Source organism: Takifugu flavidus, chromosome 15, assembly GCF_003711565.1.
Source record: "Takifugu flavidus isolate HTHZ2018 chromosome 15, ASM371156v2, whole genome shotgun sequence".
In the NCBI taxonomy this organism is placed as follows: domain Eukaryota; kingdom Metazoa; phylum Chordata; class Actinopteri; order Tetraodontiformes; family Tetraodontidae; genus Takifugu; species Takifugu flavidus.
Window position 1 is genome coordinate 12320032 of NC_079534.1, and position 23084 is coordinate 12343115.

At 45.6% G+C, this 23084-nt stretch overlaps 1 protein-coding gene across 1 annotated transcript; it reads right to left on the reverse strand.

Moving 5' to 3' along the window:
* Positions 1-439: 439 nt before the first annotated feature.
* Positions 440-22779, reverse strand: ankrd12 (ankyrin repeat domain 12). The gene is given in 15 exon segments (XM_057055878.1): positions 440-1663; positions 1875-1970; positions 2055-2198; positions 2283-2381; positions 2492-3219; positions 3222-3624; positions 3627-6733; positions 7057-7204; positions 7316-7458; positions 7610-7813; positions 8178-8315; positions 8696-8767; positions 9655-9805; positions 11773-11886; positions 21981-22779. Coding segments are annotated over 14 exon segments (5679 nt in total). The 5' UTR covers positions 11833-11886; positions 21981-22779; the 3' UTR covers positions 440-1477.
* Between the last annotated feature and the right edge of the window lie 305 nt (positions 22780-23084).

A 23084-nucleotide genomic window follows, 5' to 3' on the forward strand; every position in this document is an offset into this window, starting at 1 on the left:
GAAATCCCATAATTTATTCAGATTTAAAACGTTACGTTTTGGTTTGGAACAAAATAGATCCTAATAGTCCAGCAGTAAGTGCAAAGATGTGATTTTATGTAAAGATAAGATAAAGAGAACAGTCCCTGAGCACTATTGAAGGAGATCGTTATTTAAAATCCTTTGTAAACGATGTGTTTAATTCAGAAAGGTAATATTTTAAAATCATTGTTTTTTTTTAAAAGACTAGACAACAAAAAAAACCATTTTAGCAAGTGCAATAAATAAATCCCCCAAAATTTTGGCGTCCAAACTGGGTCAATCATACCACAGTGGCTGTACAGCGACACCTGCTGGCGACTCCTAAAACTACATCCAACTGAAGATTCGATTTTCAAATTGGACCTTTTCCTGAAATCGGATGTCAAACTCCTGCAATGGAAATACACCAAAAACAGCGTTTTATTTCACAACAAATAAAATTTATTCAATAGTATATTACAAATATGTACAAGAAATGTAACAAGTAAATATTAAAATAGACATTTTTTTTTAGAACTATCGTTCAAAAGGCATTGTTGAAAAAATAGGTTTTGCTGTGATCTCACACTGAATCTGTAAAAGTTTAGTTGTTTTTTTTCTTTCCCAACCTCAGGAAGCCACACCAGACATCAGTGTGTGTACGTGAGAGACCATGGACACATGAGGCAGCAGAACAGGAGAACACGATGGTGCGAAACAAAACGCACACACACACGCGCACACACACACACAAAAAACCAAAACGCTGGAACACGTCAGAAAACCTCACCGTCAAGTCCACAATAAAGATCTGTAGGAAAACGTACAACGAAAGCGACGCATGCACAGCATTTAACTGCCAAAGTCAAATAACACCAGCTTGGACGCTAAACTTGAAATGAAGGAAGAAACCGGTAAATCCAAATGAGGAACAACCAAAGCCAACAGATGTTTCAGAAGCCAACAACAACATCACAGAGGACAACGATATAAAAACCAACTTTGGTCCATTAAAACATGACATAAGATTACAATCAAAATATCTATTTTTTTACAAGTTTAAAACAATAATTACATGTATATTTACAAATGCACAATCGTTTATGTATAAAATAAGTTAGAAAATTAAGAGCACAGTCTATACACAATTTATGACCACTCACTTTGAAAACATCTGAAATTTTTAATGTGCGTCACCCTACTTGTTGGGAAGCAGCGGCCATTTTGTCGTCGACCCCTGGCCACAGCTCCCTGACCCGCCGGCTGACCCAGCCTTTGGTCTGGGCTCGACCCGCCCGATCTGAGGCCTCTGCTGGAGGAAGTCTGTCCCCACGCTTCTCGTGCTGGCTGGACAGTAAGAGCTTATTCAAAGTAAACGTCTTTTTTAAGTGCTCTTCGTATTATCGCCACATTCCAAGTGCTTCTCGTTTTTTCTCTGCTGCCACTGTAAAAATGCCCCCCCCCCACCTCCTACTGGTCATATTGGGGTGAGGTCAAAGTCGTCATTGACCTCCACCAGTGGTATGTAGAACTCGGGGATCTCGAAGATACTCGTGGATTTGTAGGTGGCTGGGTCTAGTTCCTGCAGTTTGAGCTGCCACTCTAGACGCTGCACGGCATTTAGGGCTGCCGCCTCGTGCTGCTGCCTCATTAGGAGACACGTCTGTGGAGGACAATGCCATTTTAAACCATGATTAAAAAAACAAAACCTGACGTTAATGAGCAACACAACAAGAAGAGCAACCTGAAAAACACCAACTGCAGTGATTAAGGATTGAGGACTGATTGCATCATTCATTAAAAAAGCTCCTAATTCTGATTTTAGCTCCTCACTGAAGTTGATGAATCAACAACAACAAAGTAACAACTCTTACTTTGAGTTTGTCAAACTTGTCGTCGACGTCTTGTAACCAGGACATAAACTGCCGAGCGTTGAATCGGTCCCGCACCGATGTTTTGCCGTCGTCGCTCTGTAACCAATCACAGGCCGACTTAGAGACACGAGCGAACCTCTTAAAGCTTGGACCCGTTTCTGGATGCGCTGCGGCGTTTACCTGGACGTCTTGAGGCATGTTGTAGACTTCGGCGTCCAGTAACACCGTGCAGGCGCTGAACGGCAGCGTCTGATTGGCCAGCGTCCGCGCTGCCCGGTAGTGGACCCTCAAGACTTCCTGTTCATTGGAAACGATCAGCTTTTCCTGATGGGGGAGGTGGAAAAAAACAACGTCAGTCCAGTTTGAAGACACCTTCCGGGCTGCTGGGAGAGCGGCGGGACTACGCACCCTCTCGATGCTGTGCTGCAATCGGAGCTTCATTCGGACCACCTCTTGTTGCTTGAACATCTCTTTCAGCTGCTCGGGTAACGATGGGGGCGGAGTTATCTGTTCAAAGGAAGGAAGCGGAAGAGCGGTTGATAAAATGGGAGCTTTGAATGTTGGTAGCGTCTGGACGCGATTTGTGGTTTTACAGGACACCACAGATCCGGACTCACCGTCGGTATACAGAGCTTGCTCAGAGGATTTCCGTCCAAGAGGTAGGAGCCGTTGAAGGTCACGTATTCGTCGTAATACTGTGGCGGCTGAGGGGTGACGCTGCACAAGACCTTGCGCTTTTCCTCAATCTTCTTCCGGATGTGCAGGAACTCGTAGTAAGGGTTCGCCCTCTCCGTCTGGTAGGGCTCGATCTCCTCCAGCTTGACCGAGTCCACGATGGCAGCCAGGGACTGCTGGTCTCTGTCCTTGTCCTGCTGAGCTGCGGTGCACGGCTGGAAGGCCGACACTTTAAGCATCTTCCTCTTGCGCGGGTGGGGCACGTGGACGTCCAGGTCCTCGTCTCCAGACCGGAGCCTGACTTTAGCTCCTGAGCAATCGGAATCTCTATCTCCGGACTGTGGAGAGGAACTTCCCGACGTGCTGCTGGAAGAGTTTGTGTGGACCGTAGACTGGCAATGGTCCTCTGAAGATAAAGAATACTCGGTGTTCTCGTCACTGTGGGCGACCTCCATCGTCTCCGAGTTGTCCTCTGCTTTGGACTCGGAGGAGCCCTCCGTCGTGAGGGCTCCCTCGGCTAAGGAACTCTCCGTTTTCACGCTTCCGACGGCGTCGCTGTTCTCGGAGGTCTGCGAGACGTCGGTCAGTACTTCAAACTTGCACTCGGGGCTCGAACGACAGGACATTTGAGGAATATTGTCCTTCTTCTCCAACTGAGCATCCAGACTCAACCCGCACCTTCCAGGAGAGGAAACACATCGGCCGGGGGATATTCCGTCTCTGCTTTTGCTTCGCTCGGCAGCGGCTCCCCCAACGCCGGAGCGGGAACGTTTGCACTGGTGGAGGCCGCAGGAGGTCTTGTGTCCTCTGCTCTTGAGGCCTCTGGAGCAGCTTCCGCGCTCTCGCGTGGCTCCGCTCCATCAGCGTTCTCCGCCGGTTTCCAACCCTGCTCAGACCCGTGTGCTGGACTCGATTCCGTGATCTCCATCCTCAGAACGGGCGGAGACTCTTTTTGCTGGAAGTTTATCGCGTTTGGGAGCGCCGGCGCTTCCGCAGGTGCCGACTGCTGCTCGGAGGAATTCTTTGTACCACATTCTGCTCGTCCGTCGTCCGTCAGACAGTGGACGAGGACGACCGGATCGGAGGAGGGAAGAGCGATTTGCTCGGCCGACCCCGCAGGGAGGCCGTGCACTCGGGCGGGTTTTTGCTTTCGCAGTCTTGGTTCAACGAATGTTGGGTTACGCCGGCGCCACCGTCCCCGTGCTGCTCGCCGCCGGGAGCTGAATCTTTGCATTGCTGTTTCGGAACGCTTTCTTCCGTTTCGGCCGAGATTTCTCCCGACTTCTGGTCCTCGGCGCACAGGCCTGCCGTTGGCAGAACTTCGGCCGGTAAGTTGGCATCCTCGTCGAGAATGGCTCGGAGGTACGGCGATTCGTGTCTGCCGGGCAGCGGCGTCCGATGACTCTGCAGCACGTCTGGAAGGTGGCCGGGGTCTTTGTCGTGGACAGATGGCGATCGGGTGGCTTGGATAACAAGGGAAGACTGGAGGAGCGCGGGTTGAGAGTCCGAGGCTTCCGGGGTCACGTCGGAGTCCAACTCCGGGGGTCTGGATGTTAGCGTCATTGCCGGACAAGAATCATCGGAGCTGGCGACAGAGACCAATGAGACGGACCTGGACATGAGGCCGCAGCGCTCGCTCTCTGGTCTGGGAGATCTGGCGAGACAGCTTTCCATAGCTGACGGGACCTTGGTGCTGACAGAAGGAAGGCTCTTTCCATCGAGGGACATGGTTCTTTGTCCAGTAGTGTCTTTCGGAGGTTTATCTCTGTGGTGAACATCAGAAGCTTCAGAGCTCTTTGAGCGCATGAGCTCTTTACTTAAGCACAGTTCGCTCTTGGTCCTGTCTTTGGGCTTGGACTTCCCCGGCTCGGCCAGGGGCCGCTGCTTGAGCCTCTCGCGCTCCTTCTGCTTGATCTTCTCCATGTGTTTGCGGTGCCACTGCTCAATCTCCCGGTCTTTCAAACTCAGCATGCGCTCAAAGCTGGTCTGCATCAGGTCGTCGTTCACTAGTCTCTTCTCTTTCGGTTTGTCCCGCGTTGCTGGCGAGGCCTTGGATTTGCCCTTGTCTGCGTCCGCCTCGCTGGGTTTGACCTTGCTGGTTTTGGCCTGCTGGGAGCGGTCTCTGTGTCTCTCTTTGTCCTTGTGTTTATCGGAGTCACGGTCTCTCCGGTCACGGTCCTTCTCCGGTGTCCTCAAACCGTCGTCCTTTGATTTTGTCGACGAGGACTTGCCGCTTTCAGACGCGTAGCTCTTCTTCTCTTCTAAGAGCGACTTCAGATTGGAGGAAGGGCCATCTTTTCCTTTATCTTTCTTTTTCCTGTCGGAGTCCTTCTCTTTGGAACGGTCGCTTTTCTCCAGCGGTTTCCCTTTCTTATCAGAGGTTGCTCGTTCCTTCTCTCTGTGATCGCCCACACTGTAGTCCCTGTCCTGCTTCTCATAGCGCTTGTCAAACTTGTCTTTAGTTTTCCTGACGTCTTCGTGTCTTTTGGCTGCCGACGAGGACTTGAGCTTTTCATTCTCTTTGCAATTTTTATCTCCGACCAAGTGGGAAGGAATTCCTGCCGTTCTGTCTTTTTCCTTCCAGCGATCGAGTGAATTCTGTGGCTCAGTTTTGTCAGCGTGCTCCGTTTTAACCCTTTTCTCCTTGTCAAGATGCCTTTTCTCCATTTTTTCGAGATCCTTCTCCTTTACTGGAAGCCTCTTGTCAGTTTTCTCACGTGAGCCTTTCTCAGAAGGCTCCGACTGTTCTTGGTCAGCTGTGATTCCACTTATGGGTTTCTCTTCGGTCTCGTCCTTCATGCTGTTGCTCTGGACAGGAACCTCCTCTGGAATCCGCCCTGACGGGTGGCCATCCACTCGCTCTTCACGCTCGCTCAGCCTTAGCTCTTTTATCTTTTCCTCCTTCCTTTCTTTTTTCAGAGCCTTGTCCTTTTCCCGGTCCTCTCTCGCCCTCTTGTCCTTGCTGCTGGCATGTTTCTCTTTTGCATTTCTCTCCTCTTTGAAGGCGTCTTCACCTTCTTTTTTCACTGGAAGGGCTTCGTTCGTTTCATCGCTTTTGAAAAAGTTCTCTTTCCAGAACTCTCGGTCAAACTCCAGATTCCTGTGGCCGTCTTTCCTGGCCTCCTTCTGCCTGTGATGACTCCGCTCAGCCTCATAGTCCCTCCTGTGTTTATCTTTTTCCTTATGTTTAAGTTTATGCTTCTTTGCTACTTTGCCATCCAAGTCGCTCTTCCGTAAGGCACCTTCAGTGTTGTCTAGGCTGTTTGCAATGCTACCGTCTTTGAAGGGATTGAAGTGGTCGTCCTCCCGGTCGACACTGGGGTCTTTCTGTTGATGCTTGCTCTTCTCCTTGTGCTTACAGGCCTTGGTGCTGGAGCCCTCGGTGCAGTATTCTGCGTCAGTGTAGTGATTGTATTTGACACCGTCCACGGGCGCTGAGCCGTCGCTGATTGAAATGCACAACTTGGTGTTTTCCTGTTTGAGTGGCGTCTGTTTATCCGTCAGGCTGTGATTCAGTTTCGGAGACTTTATGGATGACAAATGGAAGAGGTGGACGGATGAGTCATCTTTAGGACTGAAAGACATCTTGAAAGAATCTTCCTCTCGGCCGATTTCTAGGCCGAGTTCCATGTTCTCAGATACCGTTGCGAGCGAAAGGACCAACGTTTTGCTGTTCTCTTTCCCGTCCTCCTGGTTTTCCTTGTTTTTATTCTGACTTTTGCTCTTCCTCTTGACTTTGCCCTTTTCTTTTTGCTCTGCAATCTCCTTTTTCGACCTTGTGTCCATCTTGACGCTCTCTGAACTCTGAGAACACGTCGGGGAATTCCTTTTGTCTGAAAAGTTCTCCATCTCATCACCTGAGGTGTCCGAGCTGCAATGAGACAACTTCTGCTTTTTGGACTTTGAGCTGGAATCCGCTTTGCCACTCGGCTTTCCCCCCACGTGGTTCTTATCTTTGTCGTCTTTCTCCCGCTGTCGCAGTTCTTTCCGATAGATGTGTCGGTCGCCGAGTGTTTTGCCGAGCTCCTCCTCCTCTTCCTCATCTTTGAACTCGTACTCGTCTAAGCCCGGCATGGACGACGATGCTTTTGCAGGTGGTTTGCCGTCCGCGTCCTTTTCGGTGTCAGAGTCCTCCATGTTGTCATCTACACTGGAGGGATTGAAAGACGTGGGGTCCTCGGATTCTGCAGACAACAAAATTATTCAGTTAAATAAATCAATGAACCAATTCAATCTCTGCGTATCTTTAATGCTGCAGCTACTGATCTTTCATTTTCCTTTAAAGTGTCAGAATGTTTCCTTTGCTAAGATCATTTCTTGCAATTAAGTTTTGCCTCTTCGAAACAAGTTTTTACACGGCAACAATAAAAACCGAGAACTGACGATTTTCATCACGAAGAAAGTATCCGAACTCCTATTCATTCAGCAAAGAATTAAGAGATCTTTAATAGTGGCTTTCCTTGAATAATGCGGGAAGGAGGGCAATCCCAGCGTACTCTCCCCGTACCTGAAGAACTGTCATCTTGATCCGACAGAGGCACCTCCCCCTTCAGCAACAGTTCCAGCTCCTGAGTGTCTGCTACATCCACTGGCCGCTCCCCGCGCTTGTTTGCCTGGAAGCCGTTACCGCCGTGCCGGAGCAGCAGTTTGACGATCTGCATAGAATTGCAGGATAAACTGAGAAACAACCTAAAACCTGAAAAGATGAGCCCATTTCTCCTGCAGCTCATGTAAAGCCTCCAAGTACAAAACAGTGGAGCGCTTACATCTTTATGGCCACTGCTGGAGGCATCGTGAAGTGGGGTGTCATCATCCAGGCCCTGCGTGTTCACCTCAGCTCCTGCTGCTATTAAGACCTTGGCCACGTCATAGTAACCGAGATTACATGCTTCGTGGAGGGGAGTCCACCCTAGTGAGGGACAGAAAACGACATTTCTCTAATTTAGGCCCAAATAAAATAGCTTAACGCCTTTGAGCAAGCACCCACTACTTAGTTATATGTTCTATTTATACCACATCACACAGACCAGACTGACGTATCGCTACTTGTTACAACATACCGGCGAAATCTTTGACATTGACGTCTGCTCCGAGACTAATGAGCTCTTTGACTTGCTTCACGTCTCCCCGGATAGCAGCCATGTGGAGGGGGGTCTCTCCTCGCTCGTTCCTCTTGTTGACCTTGTCTTTCTGGCGAGTTGAGGTGCTGCTGGGAACTTTTTTCTGCACAGGAGTCGTTTGTGAAGGGTGACTGGGGGTAGAGTCTAAACACAAGCAGGCAAATAATTAAGTCCTTATATGATAAATGAACCAAAAAAATATATTGTAGAGAATGAGGGGGAAAAAAATGAAATCTATTTAAAACTATTCTTGTTTTCAACTGTCACAAATTCAAAAGGAACCCAGATTAAATTCAGACCTGCCAACTCACCATAAATGACAGTGAAGAGGCAGATTTGGCATGTGCGGTTTCATTAATGTAAATCAAACAAAGAGTAACGCAACTACAATGATTGAAATTACAGATTTACTCGTTCTTTCACTTAATATCCACATTACGCAATCGCAGCAGTAAATATCTTGCATCCATCGCAATGATGCAATAAAAGGGAGGGCAGCCACACAAACCTGGACTGTTGGCCGTCATCTGCATTAGGAGAGCCATCTGTTTGCGCTCTGACAGAGGATAGCCAAACAAAAGGTTAGCCTGGGATTTCTTGCCCCCGGCCTCCTTTTTCACCTTCTTCTTCTCTGGCCCATCCTTATCTGCAACAAAGCCAAGCGACATTTTAGAGAAGACTTTCATTTAAAATGATAATTACATACAAAGTCAACATTTTCCTCCTCCTCTTGTATCTGCATCCCGAGAGACAGATAACAAGTTTGAGGTTTGAAAGGGGGACTAAAAATACAGCATTCTCAAAAGCCAGCCAAGTGTAGACAGTGCTCCTTCAGCCCCCCCCCCCCACCGCCCGCCCCAGGCTCCGGTAGTCAGTTTTGGCTAAACACAGACATGCGTGAGCTAACGGGGCAGATGCAGGGTGAAAACACAGACGTGCTTGTGTGTTCAAAGCAGCAAAGAGGCGCAGAGTGGGTGATGTGACTTGTAGAGGACACAAGGCTAGGCATCGATCTATAGTGATTACCTGCGTATATCCTGCAGGGAGCCACTAATCTTTCTCCCCAGGTCTCACTCGACTGGCCTGGGTCTGAGTCATCTACAGTGCAAAGCAGAGAGGATGAGGAAGGGAAGGGGGGAGAGAGGAAGGGTGGGAAAGCACTGCATTAACGCACCCCCCCCCCCCCCCCCTCCACATCTGACGTGTACTCAGACCGACACAAAGGCAGACTCGAACTCCATACACAGATTATGAGTCAGAGCAACAAAAGAGACGGTTTTGGGAGGTCAGTGGCACCATTACCTCCCATTTTCTAACAGCTACTGGAAAGAAAAAAGGAGAGGAAAAAAAAAAAACCACCCAATATGCTAGCTTTGCTTCGAGGGCTGGTGGAGGTTTTAAATTATACCCTGTGAATTCAAAATGAACGCTTCCGTCTTTAAAAATGACGGAGGGACACGTTACACACCACTGCCACGCTGCAGTGAAGTTGAAGGTGAAACTACTGGACCTCAAGCGCTCTGAAATGCAGAGCTGTACCAGCTTTGCTTCCATAAAACAAGGACATAAACCAAAGAAAGATGCTGACCTTTCTGATGGCTTGGAGTTTTATAGCACCAGATTATATAGATCAACATAAAATGACAAACAACCCCATCTGCTGACCATGCCGAGCTCAATGGTGTGGCTCATGAATGGATAAACATCACCGTCAACGATTAAAAACGGTACACAGATATACAGATTTTTAGACGCTAGCACTCAAACATTTATTTAAATTCAATTCACTATTACCTTCAAGATTTAAGAATACACATAAATCTCATATGTTGTAAACAACACATGGCCTTATTTGGCTCCTCTTGCAGACAATTTCTAGACAAAAAGGATCCAAAGAGCCACAAGGGGGCAGCGTGAAAAGCTGGCCGCCAGCCAGCAGCATGGCTGATGAATGGGGAGGGAGGAAGAGCTGCACCAGTTCTTACCAGTATCAGAGTCTCGCTCCTCTGTCCGGAGTGGACTGGCAGTAAAGGACAGCTTGCGCTTCATTGAGGACTTGGCTTTGCCTTCCTTCACCAGTAATTCACTCCGGTCCAGCTTTGGAGTTTTGGTGAATGGGGACAACTTGTCTTTGTTCTGCAGAGAGGAAAACGAAAACACAAAGTCAGTCTCGATGTTATTAATTTCCTGCCACAGGCATGTGACGGATGAACAAGCAGAGGTATAATCCAGCAAAGGGAAGTTCGTATTTCGTTTCCTCATTTGTCACCTTTGTAAAGTTCATTTCCACACAGGCGTAGTAATTTGATAGCCCACAGTTGAGCTGGAGCAAACCACAGACAACTTACATTTAAAAACACACCTTTGTTCCACCCTTCACATCTAGACAGGTGCCACAAAAAAACAGTTCCTCTGTGAACGCTGCCTCGAGAAAACACAGCAAAGAAGCCCCCTACTCTGGCCGGGAGAGGAGATAGAGGAAGTTGCTGGTTCCAATTTCCCTTATTTTCAGTTTCTCACTCACTGCAAGAAAAACAAACCTTCTGTACCATACCATACTCAAAATAATACTATGGAAAAAAGGACAATACCATTGCTTCCTTTGCAGTTGCTACTGAGTTCTAAAAATCAATCCATTATGAAATATTTTGGTTTGTTTTTCAGCAGACTGTTGCATTGAAACAAGATTAACAAGTGCCTTTGTCAGTTTTATGTGTCTTGATGAGTTGTGGCTAATTTATATGTGTTAGGACTTAATGTAATACATGCTGACACCAGTAACAGCTTGATCTTTCTAAATGAAAGCGTCACGTGTGACATCGTCATAGAAAAAGCACAGCATTCTTCTAAACATCTATTTCTGGTCCTTGATCTCACTGAAGAGATGCAGGCAGCTGGGCTTAAGTGTATTGCCAAATTGTAACAAGAAAAAGTATTAATGTGTAGATTCTTTAAGAGAATTTAATGCTCATTTACCTACTGCTAATCACCTGGAGACCTCCCTTGCAAATTGGTAGCCTGAATTTGGTCGGATCTATATTGGATCACATTTCCTCAACTGTTATGAAGTGTTTGTCGGCGTGAGAAAGCCCAACAGGTGAAGGTCCAACGCCCACTGGTGCGGAGAGCGCTGCAGCTGAACATGACAGGACGTGCCTGGCCTTCCGCAGAGATGCAAGTAAAAACAGCGATCTAAGGATCTAGGAGCTTTGAGCCTCGCTCTTCCAAGGACCAAGGCCAAGGAGCTTCGATCCTAAAGCAACCTGCTATACCAGTACCCCCAGCAAGGATTCTAAAGACATTTAGGGAAATCGGGTTTTTTTTAGCTGAACAACCTCCATTAAAAGAAGCACATGCATTGATTCTCTCATCAGAATCATGGTCTACAAGCTGCCGCCTCAAACAGCAGTCCTCTCAGCGAGGCTAAACCTCGAAGACAAGACGAGCAATACGATGGAAGACAAACTCACAAACCGCTGCCCTACACTGTACTGTACTACTGGTATCAAGTGACCTCACGACTTCTATCTTCACTTTCCTGTACTGTACTTCCGGTATCGCTTAACCCCAACCTTAAGCTTCCTGCCCAACTGCGGGGTTGTGAATAAAACCTAAAAACACATTGGTTTGTTAATGTATTCTGACTGATAGTCCACCCAGATCCTGTTAATCAGACGAACTCAGACCTCTGCTTCCAAGCACGACTCCAAAAGAGGAATCATAGTCCATAATCTGCCTCAACCAACAATCCTTCCACTCAGTCTCAAACTCGAAAAGTCAGCACGTCAAAAAAAAGGGAGCAGATTCCCAAATCACATGACATAGCAACTGAGGGCCCCAGCATTAAAATGAGCTTAAGGCATTATAAATTGCCTTAAAGTTTCCCAATGACAAAAGTCATTCCGACTTGGATTGACTGTTCAGTTTTGATGTGGTTGCTATTTAGCAACAACAGGTACCGACTGGAGCCTTTTTCAGCCAGCTGCAGTTTGTGGTATTAGTCAAGTAAACATCCAAAACTCCCGAAGATCCGTTTTTTTTATTTAATCGACGCAAAAATGAGGACATTTTTGTTTAGCATAATCCCAACTGTGCTTACATACCTTCTTCCCCGCCTGCTTATCAACCATGGCTCCATCTCTGTCGCTCCCAGGTTTAGCCATGGTGCAGCACCCGACTAGCTGTGACGGCTATAGTGCAGGAGGTTCATCATGCACCTGGAGACGGAAGAGAGACACATTAAGAGATTTAAATCAAAAGTCTCCATTTCAGAGGAAACGAGGTAAGAGAACAGCCAAACAAGGCAGCCGTTGCGCAGCAGGCACCCAAAAAGTGAATCCCAGCTTTGTTTCAGGTGTGTGAGTGTGAACAGACGCCCTTATTAGATGATGTTTCATACACAGGTGAATCAGCACATTGGGGGGTTTTGCTTAAATTTCCATTGCATTTTTCACTGAAAGTCATAAAGGAAACAACCACAGAGAAGAGTGATGAATCACAGCTTTGGGGACCGTTAAAAGCCGAGTGGGGAAACATCCCCTTTGCAGCCTCGTCACCGGGGCACCCAAGCCTCTCTAATGTGGTCTGCACCCAGGTAGCGACAAATGCTGCAAAGTTAGCTCCAGAGATTAGGGTATCGGTAAAGAAAGGTCAACACGCACGATGAAGCCTCCGTGACGCCTGAGTTACCTTTATCGCATGTTTCACCTACAGTCTCATTTGAAAGTAAATGGCCCAATAAAAATAACAATGAAGTTGTTTCATCATTACATCTGAAGCTAAAGAAATGGCACCTCTTAGCCTCATGAAAGTAATGCAAATGATACATTCTATATTTGGAAACCTGAGAAACAGATGGGACAGCCCCCTTAGTAATTTCTATTAAACTCCAGTACTGTGGTCTTCTCATGTCACAACAGTAGTAAAGGTTCACAGGAACTCACTGAGAACCGCACTGATTTAGCTGAGTAATATATTATCATATCTAAAAGCATTACTTTTACACTTCTACAACAAAGCAAGGCAGCACAACAAACGTGTCCCAGACCTGGTGTCTCCTTTCCTGGGGAGGATAATATATAGCACATATAAATGAGAGGTGCAGCTATATTGTTATATTTCTCTTAATAACTTTATTAGAGGGAGAGAAATAGATTAAGGTGTGTGACAGAGAAGGAACAATCTGCGTTAATATGGTTATTTAGCTGGACATTGTTTTGTCTGGAAAATGCAATGAAAGGTGACAATCGGATCAGCTACGCCACAGCTGGTCTGCCACTCCTCACACAGCTGGAAAAGAGAGAGTGGAACGTGAGCAAGCTCAGAAAGGCCTCAACCTTCCAGTCCTGGACTTATAACCGAGTGTCAAACCAGATGTGGGGGTCTAGGCTGCTCATTATGGACAGGATAGTGGAGCAGCAGAACCTGCAAGAGGTCCTCTCAGGGACAGAAGCGCCGGCACCTAATTCTTAGATCTCAAGATCTGGACGTGTTGGATGGCACCAGGACCACTGCTTGATTTAGGGAAAGCTCTATCAAGGGGGGGTATGTTAGTGTCTGACCCATCAAGCCAGTACTCAGCCTGTTCAACACAGCTAACCTGACAACAATGGAGGACGACTCTGACCAAAAATGAGCATGATGAACAAATGCGTAGAGTCACACGAGGTCCTGAAGGTCTCCTTCCAACAGCTGCAGCATGTGGTATTTATCGCTAAAGCAGAAAAAAATCTTTGATTTCTAAGTTATTTATTGGCATCTCTATGTTAATGTTGAAGACCGACACGTGTTCTAATCAATAGAACTGCACTTTTCATGGTTTCATACGAGATATGAATTTTGTCAAGATCCTTTAGCCCTTGCCAGAACATTTTTCCTAGAATATAAATTGAGTCAAGTTTATACAATTGGTTCTGGATTTTAGAGGTTCAAACTGATTAAAACACTGGTAATCCTGTAAATAAGCACATTATATACAGAACAAACCGATGCATGCTGCTCAGCTGAGGACACAAGCGCTTCATCATTAATCAGCAGAAAGCAAACAGCAGCGTCATTCAGGCGACTGAACAGCCCAGGGGGAGGCTATTGGTGTAAAGAGGCTAGTGTATCGGGGGTATTAAAGTGGTATAGACGGGCTGGAAGCAGACCAGAGAATGCTGACGAGACTCTAACCTGGCTGGAGAGGTCTGGTGAGGAGAGCGTCGCTATAATTACGAAGGTATTTTAGCTTCTTGCCAGTTTGGCATTTACATTCACTGGGCTCTCCTGGGCAGCTCAAGTAAGCTCCTACTAGCTCTGCCTTTAACCTTGAGGAGTGCCGAGAGATATATTGCTGAAAATAGTACCACAAAGTAACGTAAACAGAACTCTAAAATCACAATGACAATAATATCTTAACATTAGATTAAGTTATCGCTAATTATTAAGGGCGAGTGTGGCTAACAGTAAATAAGGTTTGTCGCATTGCCATTGGTGACCTCTCTGGATAATAAATCACTGCATGGTAAAAAATTAATTAATAGCTGCTGTATAAGTGTGATATGAGACTATTTCTGCTCATTTCAGCATGTGCTGCCTTCACACTCCAACAATGTTCAGCTCACCAAACTACCTGCACAGAATAATTTAATAATCTCATGTATTTAGTGAACAATTCCTCATAAACCAAGGAGAAACAATCTCAGAGAGCACTATTTTTTCTTTTTCCATTGCAACATATGACAGAGGACCCTGAGAAGATGTCGTGGTCCTGAGAAGATGTCGTGGTCCTGCACCTTTACACTGGTTCCACTGTGCCAACACCACCAACAGTCATTTCCCTGTACGTCTTCCCCAACAGCTGAGACGAGACCACAATGCACGTGTGCATGGTTTAATAAAAATGAGTGCGGGGGCTGAGCAAAGAAGGATTGGATGGTGGTGGGATGCACAGTATCGTAACCTGATCTGTCAACTGCCGCACCTGAGAAACAGCATGAGTCCCCATTAGAAACATAATGGGGACTAAATGAACTTTGAGAGTGACATTTGTTGAAAACAAACGCAGATGTGAATCTTGTAACATCATTTCAAGAGACTCCGTGCGCTCATTAAATACCCACTCACGTGAGCATGGTTCTGTCAGCAGTTGAGCTGGATGATGGGGGAGTCTCTCTTCACTCTATATCCTCTCTCCACCCCCCCCCTTCCCCGCCACCTCCTCAGACTCTCTAATGAGTAGCAGGACAAAGCCAGTCAAAGGCCTGACTACACAGACTACCCAGTCAGCCATCTTCACTGATATCACACCCAGACACACAAGGGACTGACAATATGTATGATAAATATATCCCAATGCTTTGTTATTGAGTGGCCAGTCTTTCAACAAAATAAAATTCTTAGATATTAAATTAAAAATGTGTATGTCCTTCAAGTGACACCAAGGGTTCTGCAGCTGCCCATTAAAAAAGAAAAATGAGACCTTTTCAAACTGAAATTTACAGTTTGGGCACATGGTTCCCACATGAATTGAAAGCCCTATAAAAGCCTTATAGCACATCTAACATATGAGAAGTGTAACCAAGGTTAATTGTAGTGATAGCAAAATACAGTTCAGCCCACACAAGTAGATCCGTTAAAGTGTTCCAGGACAGACCAAACGCGTCAGAGGTCTCCAGCCACTGTTCTGAATGTAGGTCACTGTTTAGACACCACAGAATTGAAACGAACAATAAAGTCTTTGCAGCTGATTATGTTAAATGGATGAGGAGAGGGAACAGGAGAGGGATTAGAGCAAAGGTTAGGACCTAAGCCTAGCCATGCTACACATGACTGAACCAAACACTGGGAGAGTGTTGAAGTTTTAAGCAATTTTCAAAATTCTATACGACTACAAAAGTAATCAAAGCCTAAACGTATTAATTACATATTCTTCACTGTAAAAGACAGGGACGCAAACTATGACTCCAGAACTCTAGCGAACCTCTATGGCAACAGTTACCTCGTGGCAGTTTAGACTTCGCTGAAATAAAATTGGTGCCTTAATATTGGCCCCAATCCTTGAATCTAGCCTTCGACTCCGAGCTTTTAACACTGAGACACTGAGAAATTTCTGCTCTGACCCTGACGGGTCATGTGATTCTCTTCTAGCATTCTGATTGGCTCACAATCAGTGCTGGTGACCGCAAAAAACCCAACAGTAGATGATGACTAAAATCACACCGGCCAGAACATTCTTTTTCAAAAGTAAAGCAATGTGGACACTGCCGTGTGTTTCGTTCTGTTCAACCCCCTAAATCATGAAGTGAGTCGCCTTTTGGCATCCTGGTCGCCGGTTCCCAACGAGCCGCAGCTATAATTTCGAACTTGTTATGGTTCACGCATACACCGTGATAGCCCGAACCTAAACAAGGATCTGTATAAAAGATGCCTTTGACAGATGGAGGTGGCTGAAAGCGGAGAAGAATTTGAACACTGACAGAGAAGTTGCCATTTTTCTTCTGGACAGGTAAGGTTCATCTAAGGCCAACTTAAATACAATTACTGTGACCATCATGCATTAAGCCAAACATAATCAACTAATGATAAACTTACAGTAGCAGCTCATTGTAGATGTTCTTGCTGGATTTGGCAGCCTCGCGTAAATATTCAGCTTCACGTAAATATTATTTGGTATTTTGATATTAAAGGTCACAGACGCCTGGTGAATAAGATCATGACAAACCAAAAGAGCAACTAGCAGAATTCTGCCACTTTTAATTAAAACATACAAAACATGACCTTGCATACATCTGCCATGTTCTATTGGACTGGAACGGTCAATCGATCACTTGCCAGACACACAGCTGCACAAGCTCTGCTAAATCCAGCAAACTTTGGCAAGGCCGGCATATAAAGCATCTCCAGACTGCACGAAATGAATACCACCAAGCTCAACAGCATAAACACGAGTGGTCCAAGTTCAGCTGCAATCGAGACTGAGAGGTCTTGAGCGAGACTAGCACACTGGCATGCGAATGATTGGGCAACCCAGTCAATATTACTGCGTTTGTGAGCCGTTAAACATAAAACACACTTTAATTGTTTAAACGTGTCAATGTATTTTCCTCCCAATTTCTCCCTTCTCAAACCCCCGGCAGATTTGATTTCTCAGATAACTTTAGCCGAGATACTTATGAGACCCTACTGTAATCAGCCTGTTTGGGTCATGGCTTCTATAAAATTAGCCTCAAAAAAGGCCAGATGCTTTGTAAATACCCAGCCTCCTCTAACCTTGTCTAATTCAAGGTTCTAGTTCCAAGGTTCTAGTCCAAGCCAGGGGTCCACCTGAGCAGCACTCTGAGTAGTAAAATCAGGAGTTTGGAGAAGAAGAAGGCATGTTTTTAATTAGGCACTCATCAGTTCAAAAGTTCAGAAAATAAGGAAGTTAACACAGGTCAAGATGAGGTCAGGAAGACCAAGAAAGATTGGATAAATGCTCGGAAGATTGACAAAAAGCAAATCAAAGAACCCGTTTTTGACTGCAAAGGGCCTTCAGCAAGGTTGGGCAGCTTCTGGAGTTGTGGTTCAAATGTTCAGTGGCACCTGTAAAAATATGACTTTCATCAAGAAGTCATCAGCAGAAGATCTCTGCGTTCTCCCGACAAAGTTCAGCACCAGATGTTTGCAACAGAACATCTAGAAAAGCCTGATACCCATCCAATTGTTAAACATGGTGACGGGCTTGTCATGCTTTGGGGTTGTGTTGCAGCCAATGGCTTGGAGAACAGGAAGAATGGATTCAAGGAAATTCCAACAAATTCTGCAAGCAAACATAAGAGCACTTGCAAAAAAAAGCAAAAGTCGAGACAGGGACGCTTCTACAAATGGATCATAATCCTAAACTCACCTAAAAATCTATGACTTGAAAATCTGGAGACAGACCTCAAAGGAACAGGAAATCTCACCGAACCAGAAGACTTTGTAGTGACTTTTTACTAAGTATGGTTGTCAACACCTCAGTGAAGGCTGCTCTATGTCCAAACATTAATGCAGTTTGCAGAGAAATGATTTCTCCAGCTGCATGTTGCGTTATGCAGAAAAATAGATTCACATCTTCAGGTCTTGTTGTTACAAAGCCTCCACATGGGATCTTCTCTGAATGAAGGAAAAAAGCTTAAACAACCACGTGTGAGCCTGTCTCTTGAGTTTAAAGTATCGCCAGAGCAACAAAAAAAGGGTTCTATTCTGGGTTTTGCTGGAAAAACCCCAACAATAATCAGATTGTCCTGATGGATCAATATTCTTTTTTTATACTAAATAAAATAAGGGGTTTAAATCAGGGATCGGTGAGTAATTTATCTTCTGGACTACCTGGTGGGTGTGGCTTTAAAGGTGGCATCAACTTACCTGCTGAATACCCGATGCAACATTGCCATTATTGTGAATATTAGAATAATAATGTCAAAGCAAACTGGGGTAAGAGGTAAACATAAAGCATTAACCACATTTTGAAACTGGCAGATGAGTAGATGGGGGCTGGGAGACCTGCCATCCAGGAAAGTAGGTAAATATATATAAAATTCCAATAAATGCACTATTCTAATGTACTTTGGGGACAAATCTAACCAGAATTTCCAGTCTGATCTACACACAAATCAGCCCTTTACACCTGCACTTTAATCTCTGGCGAAAATAAGATCACCTTCACTTCAAACAGCTGGATTCTGGGCTGGTTTAGGGTCTCAATGAGAAACGAGGGCTTGCTTGGCGACCGCAGACGCGGCCATCGTCTTACATCCACCCTGACAACAGAGCACCGCAGGCAGGGAAGTGGTAGACCAGTGAGATGAATCCCACTGCCATCCGAACAGAGCAGACACCATTTATGAGCAGGAATTTGGCCTTTATTCTGATCAAAGCTGAAGTGATTGACTCAGACAAAGGGGGAAAAAAGAAGCCTGTTAGCAGAGGAAAGAAAATCTTTCAGTGGTAGGAACTCAAATTATATTCATCATATGTGTATCCTTATTGCTACATTATTTACCATCCTGAAGGAGACAATGTGGACTATGGTGAAGGGTTTCATTTCCTCACTTTGACCATATCCCAGCAAAATGACGGGATTTTCCAACACCTCCTTGTCTCTTCATTTCCTGCTCATTAAAACCATTATTATTGCTTATCACAGAACCTAAAAGGGTTTATCCAAAGCTCTACCTCACCAAATACACAACAAACAGAAGACTCTGGAAAGTCTTCAGTGTTAACAGCACCAGTGATCAGGAAACTATCAAATTACCAAGCCAAGACTGACAATTGGGTTCATCTTTTTTCTAAACTTCTGCCATATATATTTGATGAAAAGGGTGAGCTTTAATCCAAAAGATCAAAACAACTATTATACCCTAAATTCCACAAGTCTTGGGCTGAGACACACTGTCTGATTCTCAAACCAAAGACATTAAAATTATTTCCACTACCTTTAAGTCCATAAATCGTCTGATCGTGCACTTGAGATAACGCGGAGACCACACATCCAACAACTGCAGCTGCCGACACGAGATCTCGGATAAACTCTGGTGATAAAACATGACCTCAGAAGATAAAACGTCTGATGGGTGAGCGATGCTGGCAGCGAGCTGGCTTGCATCTGAACCATTTGATATTTCCGAGCATGGTGCCTTGCAACGTAAACGTTTCTCACTGTGCCGATTTATTGTGTTGGTTACGGTTTTCCCCCCCTCCGTCCTTGTTTCATTACTGCGGAGTTCTGAAAAATAGAAAAGATTTTGAAAGTACTTGAAATGTGACTTCTCGTGCTTCGTGAAAATGGCATCATTAAGGAAGCGTTATCTCATCAAACCTTCAGAAACTTTAAAAAAAATAAAAATCTGAGCCCTGAGAACAAGGCATTTAGTAACCCAGTTTTCTCTCCCCGTATCCACTGACATTCGCCAAAAGCACACGGGGAATTGTGCCCATCATGACACGACAACATGCAGAATAAAAATAACACTGCACACACTATGGGCAAAAACTGGCATATGTTATGTAATCCAAAGGCTCCACCCTCAACACGCCAAGATATGCACAGGGGCATACTGGGATGCAGACGCTGGGCTGATGGAATATACACGTGTTCAGCCGTGTCTTCGCTTTTGTTTAAAATAATGATAAACGTGGTGTGCATCAGTGTTTTTGGGGTCGGGGGTGTTACTTTGATTGGGTTTTCTCTGCAAGACAAGTGTGAAGGCGGAAGTGAAAGAGACAGCGGCATTCACATGACCAGGGAAAGCGACACCAACAGAACCATTACGTGTCCGTCACCTTCCTATTTTCTAATGAGCGAAAATTAGTGTCAGATGTTACCTCGTCCAGAACTACGCAGATCTAATTATACGCATGACCTTGTTGCCAGAAACAATAAGTTAATTGGAGATATAGCTTATTACATTTATGATAATAAATCGGTTGGGTTCCTAAATGCGCATCAGTGAGGGATCTTTATTATAGAATTATAGAATACATTTGGCCCACCCAGACGGTCGGGGGGCGAAATAATGGTCAATTATTTGTCTAAGCCTCCTCAAATGTAGAGTGGCAGTCCTGTTATATTTCTGCTCCAGGTCAGATGGTCAATATCAAACATGCAGCGTTTTTGTGGAATATACTTTGTATTGCAATAAAAATGACTGATGGGAATAAAACTGATGATTCCTGTTGACCACTGTAGTTCAGCGCCAGAAAATACTGCTGTAAAGAAAAACTCTTATCGCTAAATCAGCAAAAAAAAGCAACAAATAAAAATTCTGCGAAGCAATTCTAGGAGGGAACTGTACAAACCATAAATTGGGGTAAAGGATCCGATTTCTAAACGAGTTTAACGGGACTATATGGACAGATAGAAAATCAGGGAGTGTGACTAACATTTGGCTTTATAAATAGAAAGGGTGCAAAACTTTGCATTAATACCTTTTTACTCGTCAATCCAAAGTGCTGAATCTCAAATGAAAAAAGAAAAATCTTAGTTGGCTTTGCCGTCCGTCTGCTTACAAATTCTAAAAGATACTGAATAAAAGAATAGTGAAATGGGCTGGATTAGAGCACATGTCGATGTCAAACAATTTTTTAAAAATATCAAAAGTACCAAGCAAGAAGAACTCAAATCACAGCCAGAAATATTGACTTAAAGTCATGAAATATTTTTCTCTAAAAACATAGATTCCATTTCGCCTTAGAATCTCTCTATAATTTCATGTCTTTAATACTTTTCCCACTCCCATTCCAATAAACATGTTTATCAAAAATACATAGCGTTATATTACCAGGCACGATCATAAAATGTCTGTTTTATCCCGATCGTATTTTAACTCTAAAGGGGGGTAAAAACGGTGGATCTAAAGAAAGATCTAGAGATCTTGAGAAAAATCGCGGTGCCCGTTTATAAGGTCGGCGTGCGTGTTCGCTGCAGAACAGCCATGTAAAACAGCAGCTTTTGTATCAGGCAACACACCCCCCAACATGTCACTGTCATTGGAAGGCGCCAGCCTTTTATTTACCCCCTTAAATCAGCCCCGCGTCCCAATCGGTAAATCAATACGCTATTTGACCAACAATTTGGGATTAAAAAGGCAGGTGGGCGAGATGGTGGCAGCCGCGACACGACCACCACACGCTAATGTCGACCGTGCTCGCCTTCGCTGCACTGACACCGACACAGACACATTGTTGAGCGCTCAAAAAAAATCGAATTCGATATGGGTTGTAAACAAAAACCAGCTTATGTATCGTCGATTTCCTGAAACGTGCTGCGCAAGTTTAAAACGTTGCGTGGTGCACCCATGTGGCCAGGGGGGGACCACATCCAAGTTGGCGTTTTGGGTTTTGGTGGAAATATTCCACATGAGAGCGCTGCACAAGCCAAGACAAAAGCCCACTGCAGCCCCTTCGCTGCCCTTAAAACGTTCCCCCTCCCCAGCGCTTGATGTAGCTAGCTAGCTTTCTCAGCCCTGCACACACTCACGGGGCGGCTGACGCTGGCTAACCCAGCTCCGTGTGTTTCGCCTCAACATTTTCCCCATTGCACTAATCCTCGTCGCGTGTAAACGTGCATTTATAAAACAAAGCCCCGTTATAAAAGCCACACCGTGCAACGTGTGTAGCACACGTGGCAATCGGGAATAGAAAGCCGACGTAAGACTCGGCATTCCGTTTTCGCACGCAGTTTACTTCACGTTAGCTCCACGTTAGCCTGCCCACTATCGGCTGCTTCCATGTAACTTAGCCAGATGGCTAACGGCAACCTTTGTAATCCAAAGCGAAGGATGAATAAACCCGCTTCGGAGCTCACCTTCGCGCTGGCTTTCACACTGGCGCCGACTCCCTCGGTGGTGGTTCGCTGGTACTATTGCGTGCTATAAGAGTATTTGTTCAATATCGGGTGTTAAGCGTAGCCTATAGCTGCGTGACGTTCATGGTTGATTTTGAAAACATCCCAGTCGTTCGTCGCCGTCCGCTCGGAGAAAAGCCGAGCAAAACATGCAAGCGTCGATCCCATTGGTCGGCGGGGGTCACGTGGTCCCCGCGAGCAGCGCCGATTTAGTAAGGCGTTCGTCTGGCGGATAGGCTCAGACGGGTACGTGTCAAGCCATTTTAGTTCTAATTTTATCGGCGCCGCGATTTAATTCTGCTGAGATCGATCGTTCGTTGTGTTAGACGGCGGCGCGTTGGGCGTTGCGGGACGGGACTCAACGCGCGGGTGCGGGATTGAAGGGTTTGCTGCCGCTTGACGTCATCTTTTCCGCCGTCGCGTTGCGGACAGAGCGAACTCTCTGGAGCTTTAGGTCGCCGCCACGACGGCTCCGCTGCTTGTGGACAAAAATCATACTTTAATCAGGCTTCGACAACAACGCGACGGCGGCAGTTCGCCATCTGTGGCCGCCGGTGTTTCAGCCGCCCCGTTGGCCTTTAAACGGTGCTGCAGTGACATTTGCATGATGGTGGACAACACGCGCATGCGCCTCGATGCGTTATGTTGCAGAGCAGGAATGAAAGTCGCAAGAGGAAACCGGGGTGGGGGAGGGGCACAGGACGCACGCACGCACGCACGCACGCAGACACGCACGCCAAAGGCAGAACCGCAGCAGTCGCTTTAAAAGGACTCCAGCTGAAGCCCCAGAACATCAAACCGGATTATACTGACATACATAAAAGATTCAGTTGAATCGGTCACTAATGTCATATTTACTCACAACACTGATTAAGGTCACACTTTAGATGGAAACAATCTGGAAAAAGCGCCACTAAGGTTGGAAATTGGAACTTTCTTACAGAAAAAGTAGTGTTGCTTGCAGACTAAGAATACAAATTACCCGGGAATTTGATTTATCCTAGTTTGGAAATAAAAATGACTGATATGGTGTAGATATTGCACCCGTGGCCCTCTCAAATGAGG